This window comes from Etheostoma spectabile, chromosome 4 (genome assembly GCF_008692095.1).
Source record: "Etheostoma spectabile isolate EspeVRDwgs_2016 chromosome 4, UIUC_Espe_1.0, whole genome shotgun sequence".
Taxonomy (NCBI): domain Eukaryota; kingdom Metazoa; phylum Chordata; class Actinopteri; order Perciformes; family Percidae; genus Etheostoma; species Etheostoma spectabile.
This window is the reverse complement of record NC_045736.1, coordinates 10,975,851-11,001,852: the sequence shown is the minus strand read 5'-3', so window position 1 is coordinate 11,001,852 and position 26,002 is coordinate 10,975,851. Positions and strand designations below refer to the sequence as shown.

The following is a 26,002-nucleotide window of genomic DNA, read 5'->3' as shown; positions in this document are numbered from 1 at the left end:
GGGGGGTGATGTCACCCCACAAACATCTTGTGGGTTCATTAGAGGGGGTTTACTTACTCCTGAGAAGGTCCAGGCTGTCCTGGGATAGCAGGCCAGAACTGCAGAGCAAGAAAATATTGTTAATTGTTTTGTAGGGTTAATTAAGGTATATTTTCAGATAAAATCCAATGGAATTTTCATGACTGGAAAATCCAACAAAAAGTGTTTATGTGTGAGAGAATGAGTGGTGGGCTAACTCTGGGTGGTTGGTAGGGGGCAGGAGGCAGTGGTGGAAGGTGATTCTTTATCATACTCGGGGAGACGATCTGTGCAGACGACAGTGCTGCCATGTTCTGCAGGGCTTTGTCTTTAGACGCCTGATCCTACAGATTGAAACAGAGGAACAACGGGAGTCAACCACAAGGTGGCGCCATAACCTAAACATTACCTACTGCTGAAGTAGAGGGCACCTGAAATCTGTTATGAATCTGTTTGATAAGCTTGGAGGTGAGATTTTAAGAGTTACAATAAACTTGAGTTTAGCTTAAGAGTCAATAAAAACACTTATTTCAATTATTCTCAAAAATTAACAAAGAGAACATTTATTGAAAGAGCAGCTGGACAGAATGAAGCAAAGAGTAGAACGGAGAAGATGAAACCGCACTGGTATTTAAACTCAGGTCACATGACTAATTGAATGTCAGTGTGTTGCCAGGATTACCATAGGAAAAAGAGAATACAAAATGGTTTGAAATGCAGATTTGCATGTGTGTTGCATCAAAAAAGTGTACATAAACAATTAAATTACTGATTAAAGTAATACTATATCAGTGAAAACGGATGCAACAGGATAGCCTATACAAAGCCAACTAATTTAAATCCATGGTGCATGACACATATTGCAAAGCTTTTATTTTAATACACCCAACTCAGTTTATCCTTTTGCTGTGTTTCATATTTGCAAAAGAATGCACTTAAGATAATTAAGCTATGACTTTGCAACTAAAAGACAGATGCCTCAGAAGCGAGAACCCCAATCAAACACCTTAATGCAAAGCAAGCAGGATTCGGGGTTTTTGGAATATGCTGAGCGGATTACACTACATCAGGCAGGATGTGCAGCATTCTTGGGTTCTGGTTGGGGCCGCTTCCTAAGCATTGCTTCATTACAGGATAGTAATGGGCGGGGGCGGTGGGGGGGGGGGGTGGGGGGGGGGGGGGGGGGGGGGGGGGGGGGGGGGGGGGGGGGGGGGGGGGGGGGGGGGGGTGGGGGGGGGGGGGGGGGGGGGGTGCCATGCCAGCAGAGGCCATAGCAAGGGGACAGTGCACTGATGCTGCCAAACAAAGGAAGGAGGGAAGCATATTGCACAAGTCAAATTCACTTACCAAATTCATCGCTGAATCAAAAAGAGAGAAACCATTAGTATGGTGCAGTTCTAAATGTTGTGTTAAGATTACTTTGTTCAGTTTTGGTCGAGATAAATCCTGGTTTGCCTCCTCTGTTTCTATGTTGTAGACGGGGTGTGCAATAACATAAGTTTTCTCCGGTAGAGAGGTTACAAGATTGACTAGGGACTGAAGTATTGCTTCATTACAGGTTTATGACAATATTATATATTTAACAAGATTTATTAATAAGAAAAAATGCCAACACTTTTAGATTACATTTGATAATGTGAAATCTTGTTTTATTTTATTTAATTTCACTAGACAACGATAAAAGGTTGAAATTACAAATATTTGGTTATTTAAAAATCTGATATTCCGATATATATCGTACGATATACTGTATATTTAAAAAAATAATAATTCAGAAACGTGTAACAAAACATAAACAGATTTCCCTAACATTAGTTATTTGTAGTTATTTATGACCTCTCACTAAAATAATATGATATTAATTTGTTTTATTGTCACAACAGAACAGAGGAACATCAAAATATATCCAAGTTCTGATAAATGAAATGCATAAAAATAAAAAATTTAAGATATGAAAATTAAATTCCTTTGTACAAAAACACAATAAAAAAAAATCAGTGTTGCCAACAGTGACGCTGTAGAGCGTCCTCTGGTTAACAAACTATGCAACGCCAACACTCATAACATGGTTGATCATCCGTTTTTATTTTATTTTTTAAATGTTCATTTATCAGAATCATTTATGACAAATAAATGATTCTGATGAATGAATATTTAGCAAAAATTACAATAATCAACCATTATTAATGCCAATATCGATAAATCGGGAAATGCCTAATATCAATAATATCAGCCCACCGATATATCGGTCGGGCTACTTTGGCTTCACTTCATAAAAGGCTTGATAAACACTTGAACAAGGCGTTGCCATGGCTACAACTGCATGTTCTGTAGTCAATATTACATGTTACAGGAAAGAAAGATAAAAACAAGAATCCAACTAAGGTGAACTAACAAAGCATAAAAAGCCAAATAACTGAACTAAATTACATTTTGACTGACCAGTTGAAATGAAAGTAAGATTATTTTTTTTTGTAAATGGGTTTAACGAGTACACAGGTTATTACAATTTTTAATATTAATATTTTTACAAATATGTGGAAGGAGACAGGTGGTTGTGTGAGAAAAAAAGGAATCACAGAAAGAAGAGAAGAGAACATGATTATCCCCTTCAGCGGAGAGGATTAAAGTCACCACACAGACTATAATATAAGCTTTGAAAGACCTAAAACCTGATCTTAATACCATTATACTTCTGTCATTTGGTCTAATTTTCGAGCACACGTTGCACAAAATATATAATAGTGCCAATTAAGTGTATGGTTGAGATATGCTGAGCCCAAGAAAACAATAACATGAGGAAAATGACGTTAATTTCAAGACCGGCAAACAGGTTTGAAACACAATTCCTGACGCCATAATGTGACCGTGACAAGAGCCGGGAGGATAACGTGGCGGCCTTGCTTTACAAGGCCTGGGACTTCACTAGTGAGGACGTCTAACTTTCAAAAAAGAGAGGGACATTTTGGTTCACTATGAACAGTCCTACACCTTGTATTCATGTTGTGTTTGGCATTTGTGGACAGCTCAAAAACCTGTGTCACTGGATGAAGAAGTTGAGTCCTTCTACTGTACGTAATAATCACTTGTCGCAGTCAACGTTTATGTGATGTAAGGACCTTTTTGAGTCTCTGCGCCTTCATTGCAGCCGAGGAATGCACTGTAGCAGCCCTTTCTACCCATATATAGTATAGTTGTGACATCACAACCATACAGAAGTATGGCTCGATTAAAAGCCACTGTGTCTGAATGGGCTGTGTGCATTTCTCTGTGGATTGAGCTTTTTGATACTTTCACAATATAATAATAATAATAATAATAATAATACATTTTATTTATAGTGCCCTTTACATTTCACAAGGAAATCTCAAAGGGCTAAATACAGTATATTATATAGCACCTCGACTTGCTTTATAATAAAAAGACGTGGCTATCTCACTCTTTACAATATGGGAAATATTCAAACAAAGTGTGTAATTTGTGGATGCTGGTGTCCCTTGTAGGATTAGTCTGCATAAATGGGTTAATTTAAGTTGGAGTTAGCACTGCAGAATGCAACAATGTCTTCTGTATTTACACAAGTCTGCATTATGTGATGTGAATATGCAAAAAGGATAAAAAAAAGCATGAAGAAAGAGCAGAGGGATTGAAGGAACTACAAGACAAGTCCAAAGGATTCACATGATGATTAATGTTTTTTTTTTTTTTAAATGTTCAGTTTCACAAAACAAATCACAAACAGACACATTAAAAGGAATTAGAAGTATCAAAGTAGAGAGCATTTTAGGGAAAGAAGAAGTCTTAGAGAAGTACAGTATGCTGCAGAGGCATAGCTGGCACAGAGGACGGACACAGAGCTGGAGCAACATGCGGCTGAATGACAGTTCGCTGGGCTCATCGTAGCAGCTTGTGCTGCATTCCTTTAAAGCAGCTAACAACTTTCACTACCAGGTGATGGGGTTAGTCTCACAGTAAGTGCACTTCTGACCTACAGTAGAAGTTAAAAAAAAAAAAACGTTGTCTATTGGTGCACTGCATGCATGGTTTGTAATATCTGATTTGTCGTTAAAAAAACGTATTTTTCTTGCCAAGCTTGCATCCACTTATCTAGCAGGACCTGGCCTTGCATCAAAGCAAGGACAGAATATGCAAAAATTAGGTCAATAGTGCAAAGCCAAGCCTTTACCAGCCCCGCCGAGCCCGCGGTGAAGCGCATACCTTTAGCTTTGACTGGATCTCGCGAGATTTTCTCCGGGCGAGAACCTGCAAGTGGCTAGAAACCTGCACAGAAGAATAGCCAAGAGGAGGGAAGAGGAAAAGGAGACAGGGAGAGAAAAGAGAAGGGAAGAAAGAGAGAGAGAGAGAGAGAGAGAGAGAGAGAGAAGCCGTAACCAAAAGAGGAAAGAGACGCCCAGTCAGTGTTGCCAGGGCCAGGTTGGTGGCACCTACCTTTATACCCGCCTGGTATTCACGAACTTTCTTCCGTGCTAACACCTGTATGTGACTAGACACCTAAAGGGGTGTGAAACAGTTTTTGAGCATAAAAACAACATGCACTCAGATGCATGCATGCACGCACATATGCATGCACTTGCATACACACGTAGTTACAAAGATAACACGCAGTAAGAACTCTAAAAAGTTCATGTAAATAATAAAAGTTGATTTAAAGCATGAGTCTGGTGATATTCTATATTATTATAATTGTCAACAAAACACATGAAAAGACCAAAGCCAGCCTGACATGGTTTATTTCTTATGGACCTCCATTTGGGGTCAAATATTAAAATATCTAAATGAGCCACACTGTTGCAGAGGGTGACATGTTTCCATGGATATTACACCGACCTGCTGTAAACACTCACTAGTGCATATTTATCTGCAGCTGAAAATAGTCCCCCAACTAGAGATCATCTTGCAATGGGGTCACATCAGCCAGTGGTGTAAAACGGCCAATGGTCCCTTCCCTACTTCCTATCCCCATACTTTGATTGTCCTTGCTTGGAACACACTCATCTTAAAACTTGGCCTTCATTTTGATCTCACCTACATACCTGTAAAGTTCCGTGACTGCATCTTTAATGGTTGCGACGGTATTGTGTGTTGATAAAATCTGCAGACAGACATCTAAACACCTGGCAAAGTACTCTAATTCACCTCTGTGGTAATTCCTGCTACAGTAGGGGTCTCCAGGACCACATCTCGCCATGGAGACACGCATGCACATATGCATGCACGCACACACGCACACACACACACACACACACACACACACAATCAGTGTCTTAGTCCTTGCTGGTTTGAGTAGTGTTTGCTTAAAAACTACAGTGTCCAGCTGTTTTATGAAAACTACTTTGCCTTTTCAAATAGTTAAACTATATATTTTTGTGACCCACCTTTAACAAGTTACATGTTCAGCAGGAACAGAATGGTTTGGGGGCCACAGACAGGGTAGGTAAGTCAAAAGCTACTGAAAGATGCTCTATCACACTGTTGGTTTTGGTCTTTTCGTGGGATTTGTTGACAATAAGTAACATTTAATAAAACCAGACTTTTCCTTTCTAAACTTTTTCAGATGGTTGTTTTGTAACTAAGCATGACATCAGAAACTATTAATCTGGTGGTGAATTTGTTTGTCTAAATTTGGCTTCTCATCCAATCCACTCCAGCACCATAGACCTTTGCATGGGCACCCCTGGGTCTTGGACTGGGATCATATGAACCCTTAGTCCACCCCTCCCCCACCTGCTTGTACTGTCACTAACTAAAACTCCACTCATGCATGATAATTCTAATCCAATCATCAAAACTTGCTTACCTGTTTTCTTGTGCGGGTTTTGCCCGTCCTCAGCTTGATGTACCTTGCTATCAATTCATTGCGACCTGGAACAGAAAAAAAGAAAGAAAGAAAGGTCAAAAACAAAAGCCAGTATACAAGAATACACAACAGAAGATTAGTTAGCATTCTTACATTAGTGATAATACCCCAAAATGGACAGAAGGTGGTCCTCTTGTCATACCTTGAGTACACATCTTATTAAAGCAGTGTGACATTTCCTCAGACCCAGGGCAAACACACTTTTGACACAGGCCCTAATGACACCTCAGTTTCCTATAGGAGACTGTAATTAAAACTCTGTTTCATCCTTAAAATAAGACATGTATAAAAGCTTACATTTTCTAATTTTACCCCAAAGTTTTAATTAGCTCGTTTTACACCTCCTTATTGTGTGCTCATGTGGCCCTGAAGCCTAATTATAGAGAGGGCTTGGAGAACAGAACAATGTTTTTCATGACATAACATCTACTCTTGACATTCTGCACAAACAAGTTGTGGAGAGAACAGGCTTCTATGCTGGAGGAGCATGAGATTCAACAAGCACTGCCTTTTCAGCAAAGTGCAGCTAGGACAAAAATAATCTTTGGTGTGGAAGAAGTGCAAACAGCATTATTATGTTGTCTGGAAGGAAAATCAGTGCATCAGTCTGTTTTAATTATTTTCTTTGCCAAGTCACGTTTACTGGGTTTCTGTGGCTGTAAATTTGGCCAAAGGGAGAGGTTGAACTGCTCTATCATTATGAATAATGACTTGAACTCTTCTAAACTTGCTGACAGAAATTTACAGCAACAAAAACTGGTCAAGATGGGGCCCACAACACACTGATTGTGATTGTGTATCTAGGAAGTTTAACAGTCTTTAGAGTATCCAGACACATAGTGACAGGAGAAACAAGTCCTGTTTTTTCACACACTCTTTAGTACTCCAGAAGGCCTTGCTTAGTGCAATTACCACAAAAGCACTGCAGGCCATCTCAAGCAGGCTTGCAGCACTCACCGTACTCTCAAACCAGTTAGCCCGGTGGCTGGCCAGAAGAGCAGAGCTGAACTGTGTGTCGATACTGAGCTAGCCCGTCCCCCCCCCCCCCTCTGCCCCAGGCCAAGGATGGACACGCCCGCTCCAGCGCCTCCGCATTCCTAGCATTCCTCCAAGCCTGTCACATCTGTGCTAGCCAGTCTGATTGGCCTGGGCCTGCAAACACAGCCAGAGCTTGGGCGAACGCACGCATTCACTTCCAGCTCTGGGAGACACAGGGGTTAGAGCCGAGGTGAGGGCCATTAGGTTGGGTTAGGGGGTCGTCGGTTAGAGGGGAAAAAGGGGCAGCTGATGCTGTAACTCTTGGAGGAAACACAAAGCCATAACTGTCTCTGCCAACAACTGCCACCTGGCAGCAAAGCAGTCCCCCTTTTCCCAAAACAACACCACCGTGTGACCCTGCACCCAACGGACAGCAGCACCTGCTGCTGACCATCCCAGCACAGGATGGCAGAGAAAGAACAATGCCAGTTAGACCCCCGCGCAACTGTCACTCTCAATCTCTTCAGCTGAGAGGCAGAGGGGGGGGGGGGGGTGTACACCATACATCGATCCAACCACAGACTTCTGCTATGAATTCCACAGATATCTCATTGCAAAGTACTATATGCTGCGATTTAAACTACAGTTTGACTAAAAAAGTGAAAGATAAGAATTTCTCTGAGAATAGTGAGGTGGACTCAGTGTTAGACTCAGTGTTGCTGTCCAAACTGTAAATTCGAAGCAGACTTCCGGGACCCTCTAATCTGAGGTTCAGTAAAACCGAGCTAAATCTCTTTTTCACAATATTATGGAAATGATTTCAAAATAGCAGGCCACATACATTTTTTTTGTAACTTCCTTTGTAATAGTGTTGAGCACAATAATGATAATGCGTGGTAAATCAAAAAATGTCTTTAGTTGGTCGGTTGAACAGTGCCGTTTTGTGGTTGTGCGCTGAGATGATATCTCCAGCTTTTCCAAAGCATACAGTTGGTTTTGTGATGTTTTAAAAAACAGCTTTTGTTTTAGGAGATACACAGTTGTTGTTGTTTTTTTGCAGCAGAGACACGTTTAAAACATCGGACAACTTAATCTAGCGTTTGATTTCAAAGTTTCAAAAAATCTTTTATAAGTTGATGTTAAAATGATTTGGAAATAAAACCGTTAGACGCATTCTCAGCTGCCTTTTTTTGGGCACTTTGGAAAAAGACAAACTTGATCATGATACCACTGCGACATATTGAACAGAGCCAGTGTCAATCATTACCTCCGTACACGCACCACTCAAAATAAAGAACAGTTGGTCACAGGGCGAAGGCAAGGATTTATAGAAACACTGCGGTAATCAGTGCCAATCAGTACCAAATCCCTCACCCACCACTTCACACCTTTGCATCAAATATTGAAGACCAGGGCATACAACGCATTTTGAGGGGTAACACAATCACTCAGGAGATCTGTGTTAAACCCCAGTCCTGAAACGCACAAAAACAGCAGTTGAGCAGAGCTTTTTCAACACTAAAATGAGGAGATAATGCTTTCAAAACAAAACCTGTAGCTGGATTTACTTCACTTACTTTGAAATACAAAAATCACAACCTGACCACATTTTTTTTTTTTTTTAAAGGTCCAGGACTTCAAAGCAGCAGCTGCATGGTCTGCACATGCACATTTTATGCTGATAGTTTTCTTAGAACAGGACTGGTTATATTAAAATCTTTTGGAACACATTGCTCCCTCGAACCCCAACAGAGACAGTATGGAGGACGTGATCTGTGTTGCCGATGGCAGCTGCAGCCGCAGCGGCAGCAGCCAACATCTGCTCAGACTCGACATGGTGGAGACGGTGAAAAGGCTGGTCCACACAGCAGGGGGGACATGACAGGTGACGGACACAAGACACACAGTCGTACCATAGCATTCACAGCCTCGCTCGTCTTCTGCCTTTTACTTCCCCACAATCACCGTCTTTTTGAGCTGATTATGATTGATTGCTCAACACCCACTCAGATCGCTGCGGGCTGCCATTCTTAACCTCTTCCCCCGATAGCACACGCCTATCTTTCTCTTTTACTACATGACTGTTGGAATTTTCCACTTCCACGCTAAGATAGCAGGCAAAAAGGTGATCTCTCTTCACTCTTCGTAACTACCCCCCCCCCCCCATCCCAATCCCTCCCTCCCAAACCCTTTCTATCCATATTCCTCCCTCGCCTCCTATTCTCATAACATTGAGGTAATCCTAAATTGCTAACAAACTGCTCAGCCATGACTGAAAACATTCCTAAGATCTCAGTGAGGGGGCTGACAGGGAAGGCCTGCACAGTCATCATTACAGAGCGCTCAGTCCCCTCTCTTATATACATCCACACACATCTTTTCTCACAACTTTACACATGCACAGATCCTGCCGCTAATTCCCACTGCGGCTTTCAAAGGTCAAAACAGACAATAGCCTCCCTCTGGCACTCAAATCTTTCCCTTTTTTCACTCATACACAGTGTTTTGCAGCAGTGACAGCTGCAGGGCTGAGAGAGAGAGAGAGAGAGAGAAAGAGAGAGAGAGAAAGAGAGAGAGCGCGAGTGTGTGGGCTTGGGGTTTGACACACCTGTCAAGACCAGAAAACGCATGGGGAACTACATGTCAGCACAGCCCCAAAGCAAAACAAGACAGGCAACATTTTTTCAACACACACACACACGCATTTCCCGAAGACACTTCCTCTGAACTTAAGTTGTAATGTGTAATGTGCCAACTATTCAATTCACCAAGACCGAATGCCTTTGGAGAAGAAACTATTCTTTGGATTTTGGACAGTAATAACTGATCACTTTCTGAATGAATGCAAGTGGAAAATTTAAGGAATTAAAAGGTTTGACATTTTAGGAAGTATGCAAGTTTGCGTGCAAGTGTGTTTTCTCGCAGAGAGTAAGATGAGAAGATCGATACCCTTCTCACATCTGTCTGTTAAATATAAGGCTACAGCCAGCATCCGGTTAGCTTAGCTTAGCATAAAAACAGTGGAGCTAACCTGCCTCTGTTCAAAAGTAGCCAATCCTTCTACCAGCACCTCTAAAGCTCAATGATTAACGTGTTATATCTTGTTTGTTTAATCAGCACATAAACTGACCGGGGTTATGTACCAGACCTAATTTGGCAAGGGGCAAATACTACCTGGTCCAGCAAATGTCCACCTTGTTTTACACAGTTTTTGTACAGATTAAACAAAGAAGACATAACTTGTTAAATACGCAAATATAAGAGTTGCTGGCAAGTGGATTTTTGTTTACCTATATGGACTGATCCAGGCTAGATGTTCCCCTGTGTTTAAAGTGTTTTATGCTAAGCTAAGCTAACCTTAGCTAAGCAGCTGCTGGTTGTAGCCCTATGCATATTGTACAGACTCAAAAAAGGAGTAACACTTTATAATAACCATCATTTATTGATGGTAAATTGATAGTTAATTAATCCTTAGTTATTTTTCATTTAATTGTTTGCAAACTGTCATTTTACTGTTAACAAGCAATTAAATTATAATTAATAAAATAATAGTTGTTGCACACATTAAATCCCTCATTTATTATATTATGTATCGGGTAATGGTTAGAAAAAGTTTGTTAACCTTTAAGAAACCATTTTTAAAACATCTATAAACATTACATCGATAGATGGACCAGATATTCCTAACACGTTGTTAAGGGTAACTAGTTGGTTTGTAAACCGTCTATAAACAGTGTCTGGACGGTTATTATAAAGATGCAACAGATGACTATAATACCTTGTAATAGTTAATACTTTTTATAATAGTATATCAATTTAACATCTATTAATGATGGTTATTATAAAGTGTTGCCATTATGTAATATTATGCACATTTCATGAAAAGGGTTCAACAGATTCCAAATTAACGTTAAGCTTCTTTAAGTGTTGTTCGTGATTAATAACATGTGTGACTTTTTAAAATAAAGTGTTGTGATCCTTCAAACTCTTTGTCACCCCTGAGCTATGTAAATGACTGCCAATGCTTCTGGGAAGTCTAGACAGGTTTGTAGGGCAAGGAGCACACATGTCTAAAGCAGTAATCTTGCTAAGGCAATGGAAATTAGCAAAAGGTTTTCCCACAAATTAAAAAGGTCCTGGCAGAAAAAGTGGAATTCTCAATGGGAGGGATGACTTGCCTTCTTTTGGAGGCCACTGGCAGTCTGAGACTGCAAGGTAGACGGTATTACATACAGTGCCATCGTTAACATTCCCCCAACCTCACGTCAGGGCAGTTTTTAGATGTCTTAGGTAATCACCTTGTGAGACGGCTTCTTCTGGGCCATGCCTTGGCGCTGCCAGCAGAGCCTCAGATGACTTATTGTAAATGGAGAGTGTTTAGTGCTCTAGAAAAAAAAACAACCAAGCCTCTCAAAGGGGTCCTGACAGTTTGTTGCTAAGGGGGCAGGGCTGCCGGCCTCTTTGTTGACATTCTCATGACAAATGTATAGAGCCTGCGACACAACACTGCACTGCTAAACAGGGCTGAGGAGTTATTTAGGTACATTTAGAGATGCCTGCGGTGACTTGTGTTCAAGGTCTGTACACAAAAGCATGTTGTAAACTAGAAATAGAATAGAACAAACATAATAATACTGGTATTTTTAAGCATATGTCCCTCACGTCTGTCTAAAATGAAAATTTGAATGGTTTCATTAATCAAATGTAACTCAAAATGACTGAATTCATTACTGAATCACGTCAGAAATGCTAGATTAAATTAGACTGGATTAATCTGCTAAATGTAGTGTGAAAAATGCCAATTATGAGATCCTTGAGTCCAAGGTAATGTCTCAAAATGTCTTGTTTTGTCCAACCAACATTCCAAAACCCCAAAATGTTTAAGTAAAAACAATCTTAAACAGAGAAAAGCAGAAAATGCAATGTGCAATGAGCAAATGTTTGGCATTTTTACTTAATTAATGACTGAAATGATTAATGAATCAGAAGAAAAATTGCTGTTGACTAATCGATCGATCTACTCGTTGTTTCCTCACTGTTAGGGCTAGAGTGAGTAACAACAGAAGCTGAAACATTGGCTGAGTTATCTCAGGTATGTGCTTGTCCTTGAATATCCAAATCTGCCTTACGAATGTGAGGATGAGATTCCATTGTGGGTGAATCACGCCAAAAGTATTCCATCTGACGCCCAAAAAAAAGAAGCGTGCTTTGAAAAACAAAAACTAATGCTTCTAAAATACACACTATGTCTGAGACTTAAGTGAAAAAGATTGATTGTTTTTATGGTTGCTCTGAAGCCTGAATCGATTGCAAGTTTTTGAGACATGGTGGATAATAATTAAAAGTCAGGGGCTTGAGGCAGCTGAATTACGATGGTGAGCATAACATCATTTCACAAAACCAAAAAGATTTGTCGAGGATATCGGCATGCAAAACAGGAAAGAAAGCAGCATAGATCCCTCCCAATCAACATTTGTTACTGCCATATTCCCAGTTTCAGATGCTAAATGTAATAAAGAGAGCGTGATCTGTTGTAACAACAGGATTGGGAAAGTGGGATCAAAATAATGAAAGACAAATGCATTCAATTCCCTACACCTGCATGTCAGTGATTCTACCAGATAACTTGCCAATATCCCCATCTGGAGGTTTTCAGGGCATTAAAGTCTGAACACCTGCAATTTAATGAACACACGGCAGGAAACAGCATAACTGTTCAGAAACCATATGGATGTTTAAAATCTTCAACATGCCAAAGTGATGTTTTTTTTTGTGTTCCTGAGTCTTGATTCACGCTGAGCTAATTATTGCCTATTTAACCGAGCCATCCAGCATCAAAGGCAACAGTTCTCAAGAAACCCGCACCAACCAGTCACCTACGGGCAAAAAAACTCTTCCAGCGGTACCGGTTTGTGGAGAAACAAGCACATGACGCTCAGCGATGAAAACACAAAGAGCAGGTTTTGCGAGTGAAAGAGTAGCGAGGAAGAGAAGAGGCCATAAAACAGTGGGCATAAAGTACAGGCTGTCAATAAAAACACGGAAGAAAAGAAACATGTGTTAATCAAAACGGTGAGGAGCTGAGATGCTCTCAGGACAGCAGTAACAGGCCCTGAGAGTGCTGATGTGACTGGAAGAACCTGCCTCTGGGTCACAACTCAGCAGGTACAGACTTGTTAAAGAGAGCTCTGAGTGGAAAGAAAACATTCACTTCAGTGTCAAAGCTATGAGCACAAGAAGAAGAAAAGTATTTTTCTCATTTCTTTTGAGGGCACTATTTTCTTTGAGCCACAAATCTCTGTGGAATGGGTGGTTTTCTCCTTTTCGTGCATGCAATATGGGACTGATTTCCATGTAATTGTTGTTCTTTTGTTGCTCTGGCTGTTATCCAGTGTGCTACTCACCATACATCTTCCCCTCATCTGACAGGATGATTTTCCTCCTGCCACAGGGAGGGTAGATGGCGAGGGCCTCCTGGAAGCTCTGCTCGATGTCCGGGCTCCACACGCCCTCGGCGTCCCCGTCAATGGTCTTGTCCTCGTTTTCCCCATCCAGCCCATCTTCTGGGCTACCGTTGGCACTCCACTCGTTGGACGCAATGGTGGCGGCTCCCCCTGGGCCCGACCCCGAGCCCCAAAATCAAAGGATCTGTAGGAGACCTGTGAAATGAAGATACAAGCTGCTTAGCTGTTCTTATTTCATACTGATTTGAATTTAGCTAATCTTATTCGTTGTAATGATGATTACATAGCACATGAAACCCAAACACTGTGGGCAGTTTGAAACACAAGTAGTTTAGTCTTCTTTACCCAGATGGCAAGTGAAATTTCTTACTATCAACAAGTCCCATGGCAACAGCAAATGAACAATTATTGGACAAATGTCACCTGTGCAGCCAAAGCCTGATATAGCTAATACGCTGTAGAGCGCCACTGTTGTCTTAATAGCATCAGTGAGCCACATCGTTGCAATCTGTGTCATGTCTCGTAACTATGAGCATGAGTACCGTGAGTCAATCCAACACACACTATCCTGGTGATGTAAATACTAGTAGGCTCGCACGACTCTGTCAAAGTGTAATGTTTATTGCACACATGACAAAATAAAACAAATTGGATGTACCAAATACATTTTTTTTTGCACCTATAGCACATTATGTATCACAACAAGCCTGTAAACATAGAGGCCTCAATGAAGAGAAGGTAGAGCATTTAAACTTCAGAAGGTAGTAACATTTGTGATGTAGTCGGCTCGTAAAATTAAATGAGAAATGAAGTCATTAAAAAAAGATTTAAATTTAAAAAACTTTTTTTTTTTTAAATCAAAATTATTTAAAAATTACATTGTGAACAGGGTGAATCAAGTTCACAGTTTTACAAAGATTAATCGCGCAGGCTTACTCACTAGCGCGTCAAATCGGTATTGATCCGCAGCTCCAAATAGTCCCCAACAAATGTACTCCCGTTGGAGAATCATTTGCTAAAAACTACCGTGCCAAACTCTTTTAGGAAATTACTTAGGCTCATTTAAGAATGAAACTTTATGTCTGTGACTCATTTTTTTAAGGATTTCCTGTAAGTAGGACTTAATGGGCTTCAGTCTGAGTGCCACCGAGTGGGTTAGAGAAGTCAGTACTGAGAGGCGTACTGACGCATTGTTGGTTTTGTTCTAGTCATTGGATTTGCTGCCAAAAACAAAAATCCCCAAACGTATCCTTTAATGCATACAATGTTCATCTGATCTGAATACAATCACCGCTAAGTCATCAGAAGTGCCATCATTTCGTATTTTTTATCCCTGCTTAAACCTTGATATTTACAACTTGGCAACACTAGAAAAGTCTAACAAAAATTGTGTTTTCATTCAATTGTTAAGCAGACTTTTGAAATGTTGCAAACTTTATATTAGTATTATTGGAGCAAATAAACTAGGCTACAGCAGAGTTTGGTGAGAACAGAAGTGGCTATGCATGAGTGTAATCCGCCAGTAAACAGTAGAAGAAGAAGAAGAAGAGGTTGCTAACCAGTCGCCTTGGCCATCTAACCCATCTGGCACAGAAAAATGGAGAGGGGTCTTTAGGAATTTGGTTCAATTGAGTGCATATTTCAAGTCTGCTAGTATTTGCAATGTTTCATGCTGTTTGGAGACGAAGACAAAATAATTAAATCGACAGCGGGTTAAATGCTCGCTACACCAGGACTTATTTGGCAAATGCGTTTCCTTATCCCATTTATGACTTGACTCTTTTTTTGACGAAGGCAAAAACCACATCAAGCGAGCATGAAAAGGTTTTTGTGTAATTAAGGACATTTTATCGATTTTGTCGATCCATCCAGCCTTTCTAGTGCAATACTTTAAAATGCATAAATGGAAACATAGTATGTTCATTTTTCGCCACAGAAAATCCCTGAAATATTCGTCACAGTTGGAAATGCAGGTCACATGATGCCATATGGCAAACAAATGCTTTAGAAAGTGTCTTGTCTCACAACATAACATTCAAACAGAATCTTTGTTTAGGTAAATCATACTGCATAAGCCACCCTTTGTCTTATCAACATATTGTTTTAATTTTGTGACATTCATGTATGGTGCAACTCGGCTATGTGGAAGCCTGAAAAACCTTATTTGGTATGCTGTGCTGGATGAACCAGTTTCATATATCTTGGAAAGGTATCCTCAGAATACATCCACTGTTGCTTCACCTTTTAACACAATAGGTGTGATGGTAAGCAAGCAAACAGGTCAGCACACTGAACGGCTTTCTTACTTTGCTTCCTTGTTTTCTATTTCTGATGCAACAGCGGAGGCTGTGGGTGTGGCCTTGACCAACTGCCACTTTGCTCGTTTGAAAGCTATGATGTCTCTCTCTCATGGGTTGGCCAAATTCTCTGGGCGGGCAAAGCTGAGAAAGGGGAGGCAACCTTCTGGATCCTTATGACCTCATAAGGGGCAAGATTCCAGATGGGCCCATCTGAGCTTTCATTTTCTCAAAAGCAGAGCAGGATACCCAGGGCTCCTTTTACACCTATCGCCATTTCTAGCCACTGGGGGACCATAAGCAGGCTGGGGGAACTCATATTAATGTTAAAAAACCTTTTCATGCCATGGGACCTTTAACTAACATTACATACTGTGTGAATTTAATCCCTGGTAAATTTGTCTACTGTTTCTTTCTTTAGAAAAATACAAAGGGAATTATTTGTGTGGCTGCAAAAAAAGGCCCAGAACTGTTTGAGTTCATGTAAAGCATAATGACACTTCATTCATAGGTCACTACTTTGGCTTTCTTTGACATTTCCTAAATATTACAGTAAAAATTACGGTTAGCATTGTTTATTCATACAAATTTAATGACAGTAACCGTAATTTTTTGTATAATTTCCTAGATTTAATTTCTCTGAAATGGCCAAATGAATTCAAGATATTCCATAAAACAAAGTTTAAAGACCTCACTAATCAGCGCTGGCCTCAAAGAATTCTTGTGGTGTGGGAACTGTGTCCCAGTGTGGTTGGCTTATGGCTGACTGCAGGCAAAGATCTTAAGTATTTTTCAAGCTGCCTTCTCAGCATTGTATTGTTTCTGAAATGGAAGTCTATGAGGTAACCACCATCCTCCCAGGATGCTTGTGCTTCTGCTTTAGCATTTCTGCAGATGCCGACAAATAATAATTGATGAATACAGAGTTATATCATATTGACATATAGAGTCTATATGGTAGAATGTTACAGGATTACTTTACTTTGCAGTTTTCTTCCATTAGAAGTCATGAGGTTTTGCACTTTTTTTAGGAAGTCCTATGTAACCAAAAGACTTTATTTAAAAAAAATAATATCAAACATTTGAAAAAAATCTGTAAAAATCAGTGAAAATCTTGTTCTCAAGTATATATGGGTGTGCATACCAAGCCTATGCAGCCAATAGCTTGTTTTATTTTATCTGGTTATATTATGATGATGATGATGATGATGATGATGATGATAGACCTGAAATCTCCCTCAGCTTACCTCTCAGTATTTAGACAGATTCTTTATGATGGCTGCAAGAACCACAAACAAGAAAAAAAAAAAAAAAGCAGAGGTGGAAGATTAGTGATGCTTCCTTTCTCTTCCCATCATCATGTTACAGGAATTACAAAAGATCAAAAAAGGACAGTAGATCATGTTATACAGTGATCTTGCAGTGATATCCTGCACACGCCACATACAACGTGAAATGTATGGACGTCACTGAACCCAAACCAGAGTTTGCCAAACATCAACAAGTCAAGCTGCTAATTTTAGCTGGTTATGGCAGACCCTTTGCACTCTTACACCCTTTCCAACAGGGTCACGCTGTTAAAACTCAACACTGAAACTGAGCACTCATCAGCAGCTCCAGTGATCCATGTCTGTCCTCACAGATCACACGGCTGGAGTCAGGGTCAGTTGAATCATAATCTGTACTTGTTCTTGACACTTAATAAAACTCAGCATCCCAAAGACAATAATTAAAAAAATACACAGTCATGTGGCTATGCGAGTAAATAAATAGAGCTGCAATGAGAAGTCAATCTTTATTTATTTAGTCCTTCAACTAAATATGAATTAGCATTTTTCAAAGAAGGAAAAGAAAGTTATCTGCTTCGAGATTCTAAACTGTGAGACTTTTCTGCTTATTTTGTTCTTGTATTAAAGTAAAATGAATGTGTTTCAAATAATAAGTCTCATTAGTTCTCAATTAATAGTGTATAAAATGATCGTTTTAATTTTTCCAACATGCCAAGATGACGTCTTCAATTTTCCTGTTTTATTCATCCAACATAAAAAAAAGAAAAAGAAATACTCAGTTTAATATTATGCAAAAAGAAGAGCATCAAGTGTTAGAATTGGAACCAGCAAATGTTTAAAATATTTGCATGAAAAATGACTAAAACAATTATTCAATTATCAAAATAGTTGCAAATTAACTTTTTGACTAATAGCTCAAGTTAACATACGTCAGCTCAGACTCTGAACTTCTTCTTTTTTTTGCCCAAAGCACACATTATACATGTGTTGACACTTCATTAGCCATAATGATTTTCACTTATTATTTCATTGTCTGGCTTTCAGCTGCCTGTTTGTTGGTGCGAATAAAAACTAAAATATCACTTGGCACGAAAAGCCATTAACATCAAGTGTAACCCTTACATACACATTTCTTTCTCAACCTCGAGTACAGCACATGCAGTTTGTGTTGCCTGGTGTGAAAATGTCTTTCAGGCAGCCCAGAGTATTTCATTACAGAATGCACAGGTGCTGTGGGGCAACAGCTTCAGAGAAGCCGGGGCAATAATCAAAGACTGGTGGCACAGTGAGGGAGGAAAGCGGGGTGGGCCGGCCGCTCTATTGTTTATCTCCAATTATAGCAGAGAAAACATTGCAAACCTCCTCCGCACTGCGAGCTGTGAAGAGCAGCACATAGCGCTCAGTGTAACACGGAGATCTGACGACCTCAATGAAGCTCCGAACGCTCACAGGAGTGTGTTCAAGTGAGGGGCTGCTAAAAGAGAGGCTCTTCACCGAGAGAGGGGCCTGAATTCCAGACATGTCCTTATTAAGAAAGGGCTGCGAGTGCTCACTGTTTCTCCTCCTGCCTCCCTTGTGTCAACCAAAAGCCCTCCCTCCCTCCCTCTACCGCCACCCCCTCCACCCCCCCGCCCCCCTCCCACCCAACACTCAGAACGTCTCTACCCAAATAAGGACAGGAGACCAGTGGATGTGTGTATGGGAGGAGTGGGTGGGTGGGTGGTTGGGTTGGTTGGTTGGAGAGCAGAGGGGGGGAAAGGGGGTGTGTATGTGGGGTGGGGGTGTTGTCCGAATTAGGCGTCCACTTTGGGGTCTGGAAAACAGTGGGATTGTTCCAGCTGGAATGCAACATCAGCAGTGAACACGCTCAGAGCTCAGACTAGAGGCAGGGCATTGTCAGTGGAGCCATTTTTCAATACATCCTCTAGTGGAGTCACAGGATTTCAAATCTGGACAATAGTCACGACTTCATGATAAAAGTGAGCGGTAAATAAAGTCCCAAAGACAGCTTTATGGACTCAGCAACAGCGAGTTTGACTCAAGAAGGAGGCTTTGGAATTCAGTTCTCCGACACGATTTACTGCCAGCATTTGAAAAGAAAAGCTGTTGTAATTTACATATTGATTACATTAGAAACGCACTGTATTGTCCCTTTCAGCCAAGTTTGGGTGAGAAACTCCACAACATTTAGTGACACACAGCTAAATAAACTGCGGACACACAGAGGTGAACACACAGTACGATAAACAGACACCTGTACAAAACTTAAAAAATCTAACTACATTTATAGATTGACAGAAAATAAATCTGCAGCTGTTTTGATTATCTAATTAATCAGTACAAGTTGTTTTTTAACTTCTCTATTGTGTGGATTCGCTGCTTCTCTCTATGTCATAATGAATTGAATATCTTTAGGTTTTGGGCTGATGGTCGAACAAAAAACTAAAATTTGACAACACAAATTTGCCTTTTGGAAATTCTGATCCTCTTTTTTTCACTATTTTCATATAAACTCAAATGTGTAACGGATTGATCGAGAATCTAATCTCCAGATTCATAGATAATGAAAACAATTCTTAGCTGAAGGCCTAGTCCCAACACAAACCTGTGTGAGACTCCTTCAGGCGGCTGCCAGATGGGAGATGGGAGGGTTTATAGAAGATCTCGATTGAATGACACCCTGCTCCCACATTTAACACAAAAAACCAGGGACACACCTCCCCTCCCGCTTTCTGGGAGTCAGGCCATTAGAGCAACATGCAACAGAATTCCAATGTGCAGCAGGAATAACACTGCAAACGCTACGTGCCTCGCACATTCATTCAAATGGCCCCATTCATGCACCACAATCCCTCATCGCATTTTCCCAGCCCTGAACGGAGCGATGGCATCGCATTCTGTTTTCAGCAATCGGCTTATCTCCGCTACGACTCCATCCATGAACCAACCAGAGTTTATTGGCACCGCACTGAGTTTCCTTTTTTCTCTTCCTAGACAGGATTGTGTGCGATGAAATGTCCCGATGAATTCCAGTAATTCTACTGAGTCTCTATGAGGCTGCCAGGTCACATGGAGGAAAGCTGTCGGTATAACCTAAATCAGGAAAGGGATTCCAGCGCAGGCATTTGTTTAAGTGTGCCACAGAGTGTAGGAAATCCCTTACAAACACCTACAGGCAGGGAAACAAACAGAGCCTGTGTCTATCAGTAATAACAAGTGGATGGCATGAGATTCAGGAGTCGACACAATAACACGTATTCACTCAGAGAGAGCTGATTGTTTTTCATTTCACATTGCCAGTTTTTATTTCTCAATTTTATCTTCCAATGAACATGAGATCATCTTGGTTCTCTCAGATGCACCAACCAGATGGGTTTTTACTTACGCAGTGGAATTCTAAGTCTACAGTGGGGCAAGACCTTGAGTCAAAATTACTCTGTCATGTCTCATGATTTTTATGGCCTGATGGCAACATCTCTTCTCCAGTCCTCTGGTAAGAAGGGAAGATTCGTCAAACCTCGCAACGATTTAAGACCAAACAGGGCGGATCATAGAAATGAATTTGTGGACAAAACATCCCACCGTGAGAGCCGTGCGAGCCCATTGACTCTAGGACAGTGTTACGAGTACGAAAAACAACAGTTAGGCAGAGTGTGTGTACAGTGAGTGAAGTTCTACGTTTAATGCTTCTGCGGTTAATTTTACACATTATTTATTTCATTCCGAGGATAAGTGTTTCCAAACTTTAACTGTGGTTTGTCAATGCAACCGAGTTTCAACAGAAACTTCTCATGAGCTAAACAACAAACTCTACTTTTAATGATGTCGAGCCAGCCTGAGCTGGATGCATAAAGACATACGATTTTTGGATGTTACTCCTTAAAGAAATGCTGTAAAAACCAAAAGGCTACACAACATTACATGTCATTTAGATGACGCTTTTATCCAAAACTACTTACAATTTTGCTATATATCAGCGGCCACACGCCTCTGCAGCCACTCTCTGGGGTTGCTCAGGGACACATTGGTTGATCTATAGCAGTGGAATTCAAACCCAGATCTACCACAACAAAAGGCATATGTCACATCTACTGCGCCATCCCCACCCACAACAAACACATACAGACAAAAACGTTGGGGCTGAAAAACTTCTGGTGCTTCTTGCTTTGTGGGACGGAGCAGGAGAATCATATGATGCATAGGGTCACATTTGGTGTTAAACACACAAAAAATCATCGGAGACCGAATGTTGCTCATGGTACATTCTCTCAGGTGTTTTGAAGAACAGTACACAGCTGTCATCAAGCATCTCATCTTTGTTCTGCTGTACGTGTACTATACTCTGTTAAAAACAAAGCGGTACAATGAGCACTAAACATTTAACAGTGTATTTTTTTAAATGTCCGATAATGTAGACTTGTAGTCTAAATATAGCCTACATTTTCAACCTGTTTTAACGCATCAGAGGAATCTAACATTGTTCATCACTAAGTATGGGCGTATAATTAATTTTTTTGGAGCTAGTGTTAATATATTCTGTATTGACAACGAATTTTTTAGGGGATTGCTCCGGTCCCGCTGAAAAATCCACCAGATGTCCCCTCATTTTTGGCCGAATGTCCGTTACCTTCCGCTTTCTTTGTGTTGGCGTTCTAAACTCCGGTGGATTTCTGAGGACTATGGTTACCTGCTCCTCAGATCTCAGCAAGGTAAATCCAGACAGCTAGCTAGACAATCCGTCCAATCTGAGTTTTCTGTTGCACCAATGAAACAACTTTGAACGAGTACATGTTCCACCAAAACAAGTTCCTTCCAGAGGCTATTTTGCCGAGGCACCGTTATTGTGTCCGGCGCTTAGCACCGCCCATGACAATTGTGATTGGTTTAAAGAAATGCCAATAAACCAGAGTATGTTTTTCTCCCATCCCGGAATGCTGTGTGGACTAGCCAGACCCTCCTCCACAGTGCTTCGAAGGAAGGTCTGGTAATGTGAGACCAGTGTTATTAAGATACAATAAAAGCCACATTTAGATAAAACTTGGAAACTTAAACCTGGATTAATAGATTTTTTTTCTCTCCTTTCAGCTCTGTTTTGGTCTCCACCAACTTTTGAGGAATATATCTGACCCTTTAGCCGTTGAATGCTCCACTGTGTTCAGTGACTAGTTGCAAACTGTGTCTGTCTGCTGTTCGGTGTTGAGCAGGTGGTGTACACAGCGGCTTTATCAGAGTTTGTTTCCTAAAAACAACGCTGATGAGAGGATTTAAGCTGAACCAAAACAGCAAAGAGCTGTTCTGTAGAGCTGAGGCCATAATTAACCCGCTGTTCATCCCTATAAGTCAATCCTTCAATAAGTGAGTCCTTACATGGTAAACAAGGTCATCAAAATATAACATGCGGATTGTAGCAGCTTTAAGATAAGAATTAAAAGTATTGTAAAACAAAATATTGCTTGTACTGCCTTTGATTGATCCATTTATTCATCCATATTTCTTGTTATCATGTAACACTACATGAAAATCAGCCTCCCACTCCTGTCCGTAACTCTGTACACCCCCATTATCGTGACTCAACTCTACTGACTCATGTCCCAGAGCAGACTGTTAACAGATTCCCTTCAAATCTGTCTCTTCCACTGTTGAGCCATCAAGCCTGTTGTGTTTGTCTCTCCATCACATGCCTTCTGGCATAATGTATGTACCTCCGTCTGTTTGTTAACCAATACACTACAGGATTTGTTCCTGTCTTTACAAATGCAGCCTTTGTTAAGCTGCTGCTTGAGTGGGGACACCTGTTGGCAAAGAACAGACCCCTGCTGGCAGCAGAAAGCTCCCCCCGCTTAGCTGAGAGTTAAACACACCTCCAACGAACGCAACATTTTATACACAGTAACAAATCCACAGCCTAAAAAACTCCTCCACACATCTTGGTAAGGTTGAGGGGCACTCACAGATGTCCAACCCCCCCCCCCCCACACACACACACACACACACACACACTACCCACACACCCACCAACGCCAAAACAAACACACTCTTGACAGGGGAAACAACAGGACTTGGTGGCAGAAGGAGCAGCTGCTCTCTAAGGTCAGATTACAGATAAAGAAAACATTTTAGGTTCCAGGCCAGGGAAGCTGCTCTCTAACAAGAACTGGAGACACTGCCTTATTCCTCCTGACACACTGAAACACACACAGATGCATTCACAAATGCAAATGCACATGTTAAGCCGTGTTACTGCTCCTTCGAAATTAAAGGTGATGAGCTGGATGGCTGTAAGTGTCAGCCTGTCTGCTCAAAGATCCACCACTGCCTTCTTTAGACTCATGACTCAAGCAAGAGCCCCATCTCCCAAAACACACCAAAAAGAAAAGAAATCAGAGTCACCTCCCTCCCTCCCCCCCCCCCCTCCCTCTTGTGTCTGTGTTTGGCCCTAATAAATTCTCTCCAGCTCCTCCAATAACTTCCTCCTACTTCCTATCTGGCACGGCGCTCAGAAACAATCAGAGCTGAGAGTGAGAGGAGGGCTGGACAGCCAACAGCTCCCACGGCAAGAAGGCAGAAAGAGAGGCAAGAGGAAAAAGTTGAGACAATGCGCACACACGCACACACACACACACACACACACACACACACACACACACACACACACACACACACACAACACACAACACACACACACACACCCACACAAACACACACACACACACACACACACACACACACACACACACACACACACACACACACCCCTTGTCGAGTCAAACATTTGCAGTTTGATACCAGCTACATGCCCAAAAAAAACAATGATGTTCAGAGTAACGTCTTGCACAAAATGTGTGAAAGTGATCTGAGCTGGAAGAGACTCACATAGCCTACATTTTTTAACCATTTCTATCATGAAGCTCACCACAACTGATTCTTATTTGTTGTTTTCTCGTAAACAAATCACACCGCGGGGAAACTGGCTAACTCACTCGGAGGTAAGGAGAGGTTACTGGTTTCCTACATGAGTCACTGAGAGACTCAGGCGGATAAATGAGTATCACACGTCGAGCCAGAGCCTTAACATAAGGCCTAATTCATTCATTTATTTATTGTTCTATTTTAATGCTGGGTGCTGCTGGCTATGTGGCATACCTTGAATTGTCACACTTTTAAGAGAATTAAGCCTAAATCCGTGCCAAAGAGGGAAAGACTGACACAAAATGGGGCGAGTGCGCCAGAATGTTTTTTTTTTTTCTCTTTTTTTTTTTTATAGCCTGAATCAGCATTTTAATCGGAAATTTTCCAGAGAACGCAGTGGAGAAGCCATTCTAGTCTGAATTGGTCATTTTGTGGTGAGGGGAGCGGTTTGAAGCCATAATCTGTGAAACCTTTAAGACATGCATAACTTTGCAGCAGAGTGCACCAGCCAATAAGTCATCTAACCATAGAAATTGTGGAACAAGGCATTAAAAGCAGTCATGGCTTTGATCAGGGCCATATAGAGGGGTTTTTCACAAGGAAAAACTATGATTGGACATAACAAAATGAACCAGAAAGGAAACTTGTTGCATGTATGTACATACACTCACAAAGGCCAAATCAACCTTAAAATCCCTGAACACCTGTATTATTTTTTTTTAATATTAGGAGTAACCAAAACGACTAACTGTGTGCTGCAGACAGATATCTTCCCCCAACCCAAAACACTCTGAGCAAAGGGATTAAAGCGGTTTCACATGAGTGCCCTTGGGTCACTGGAGCTCCAGTGCGACAAACAGGCCTCACATACACACACACACACACACACACACGTCTCTGAAACACCAGAAGGGCTTAGTGAGCCTCATGTTATCTATAATGGAGGCTGGAGGAGACACAGACACTGGCAAACATACCCTCACAGACATTTCTTTTCTGAGCTCTTCCCCTTTAGAGCACATTTATGTGGAACATCACTCCCAACAGTTGGTCACCAGAGGAAGAACAACTAAAACGTTTAGCAACTTGGGGACATCTGACACAAAGACTATACTGTTCTAGGCCACTCCCTGGCTCCTCCCCTGAGTGGTCCGAATAGGAGGCCAGAAAGCTTATCTGTTAAAACCTCATGGTTTGGAGCATATGTAAACATGTGCAGTGCATTAACGTGAATACAATGTTGATGCATTGTGTGACTGGGGACTTTGAGAGTTTTTTGTAATTACCTGGTACATGTTTAAAGACATATTTGATTGGTGCAAGAGCCTGCAGCACTTTTTTGTTGTATCAATGTAACAAATATCTCAAAGCACAATATGCTCTTCATCCACACAACGGCACTCTTTTAACCCAAGCGCTGCTAGCTAGCGTGAGACTGCATATTGTATTCCAGATTGTCATTAAATGCCCTTCTGCTGAGAGCTGCAGGCTTTTTCTCCAAGGCCCTCTGTGTGCTCACCACGCAGACATAAGTGGTATTTGTTCAGATCTGGGCTGACAGAGGGGCAAGTGTCCACCATTTGGACGAGCACTTCTGGGGATGGTGCTAAAAAGCAACCAACGTCTGAACAAATGGGAGGGGTGGTGGGGGGGTTGGGGGGGAGCTCATTAGCCGCTCTTCTGTGGGTTTAACACAAACGGGTGAAGCTGCCGCTGACAAACAGTCAACAGACCTGCGCCCGAGTAAACACTCTGCAGAGCAAAGAAAGGATGCACACTTTAGCGCTGGAATCAGCAGAGCGCCACATATGATTTGAAATACCTACAGTTTCTGTTTAAACATAGGTTGGAAAAAAATCAAAAAACATCAGGAGCACGACAGATTTCTTTTTTTGACCTCATGAAGAGAACACATGCTCATTAACTCTTTCTTCCAATAAACAGCCCAAAGGAGCACAGCTGGGGAGTAGAGGGAGAAAAAACAGGCCACTTTAAGGGGATATTACCCAAAGTAATCTAATTGACCTCCATGACATGGGGTAACACTATAAAACTTTCCCTTCACATTTAACTCTTGCACGGTGTGTACATGCTAAATCCACAACGGCTGAGAAACATAAAGTATGTTCAAGGAGGCGGGGGGGCGGGGGGGAACCACATTGTACATTG

The 26,002-nt window shown here is 41.3% G+C and overlaps 1 protein-coding gene across 11 annotated transcripts in view; it reads right to left on the bottom strand.

The window, feature by feature from the left end:
• The window catches only part of tead3b (TEA domain family member 3 b), a 36,402-nt gene that overhangs the window by 7,886 nt on the left and 2,514 nt on the right, over positions 1-26,002 (bottom strand). For 2 of the 11 annotated variants that reach the window (XM_032513410.1, XM_032513412.1), the window contains exons 3-9: positions 13,279-13,533; positions 5,837-5,901; positions 4,468-4,530; positions 4,237-4,299; positions 1,366-1,377; positions 237-362; positions 58-98 (exon numbers count right to left, since the gene is read on the bottom strand). In XM_032513410.1, the coding sequence (XP_032369301.1) occupies positions 58-98; positions 237-362; positions 1,366-1,377; positions 4,237-4,299; positions 4,468-4,530; positions 5,837-5,901; positions 13,279-13,285 (377 nt within the window). In that variant the 5' untranslated portion in view covers positions 13,286-13,533. The remainder of the gene's footprint in view (positions 1-57; positions 99-236; positions 363-1,365; positions 1,378-4,236; positions 4,300-4,467; positions 4,531-5,836; positions 5,902-13,278; positions 13,534-26,002) is intronic. The other 9 variants (XM_032513411.1, XM_032513416.1, XM_032513413.1 and 6 more) reach the window with 5 other exon arrangements.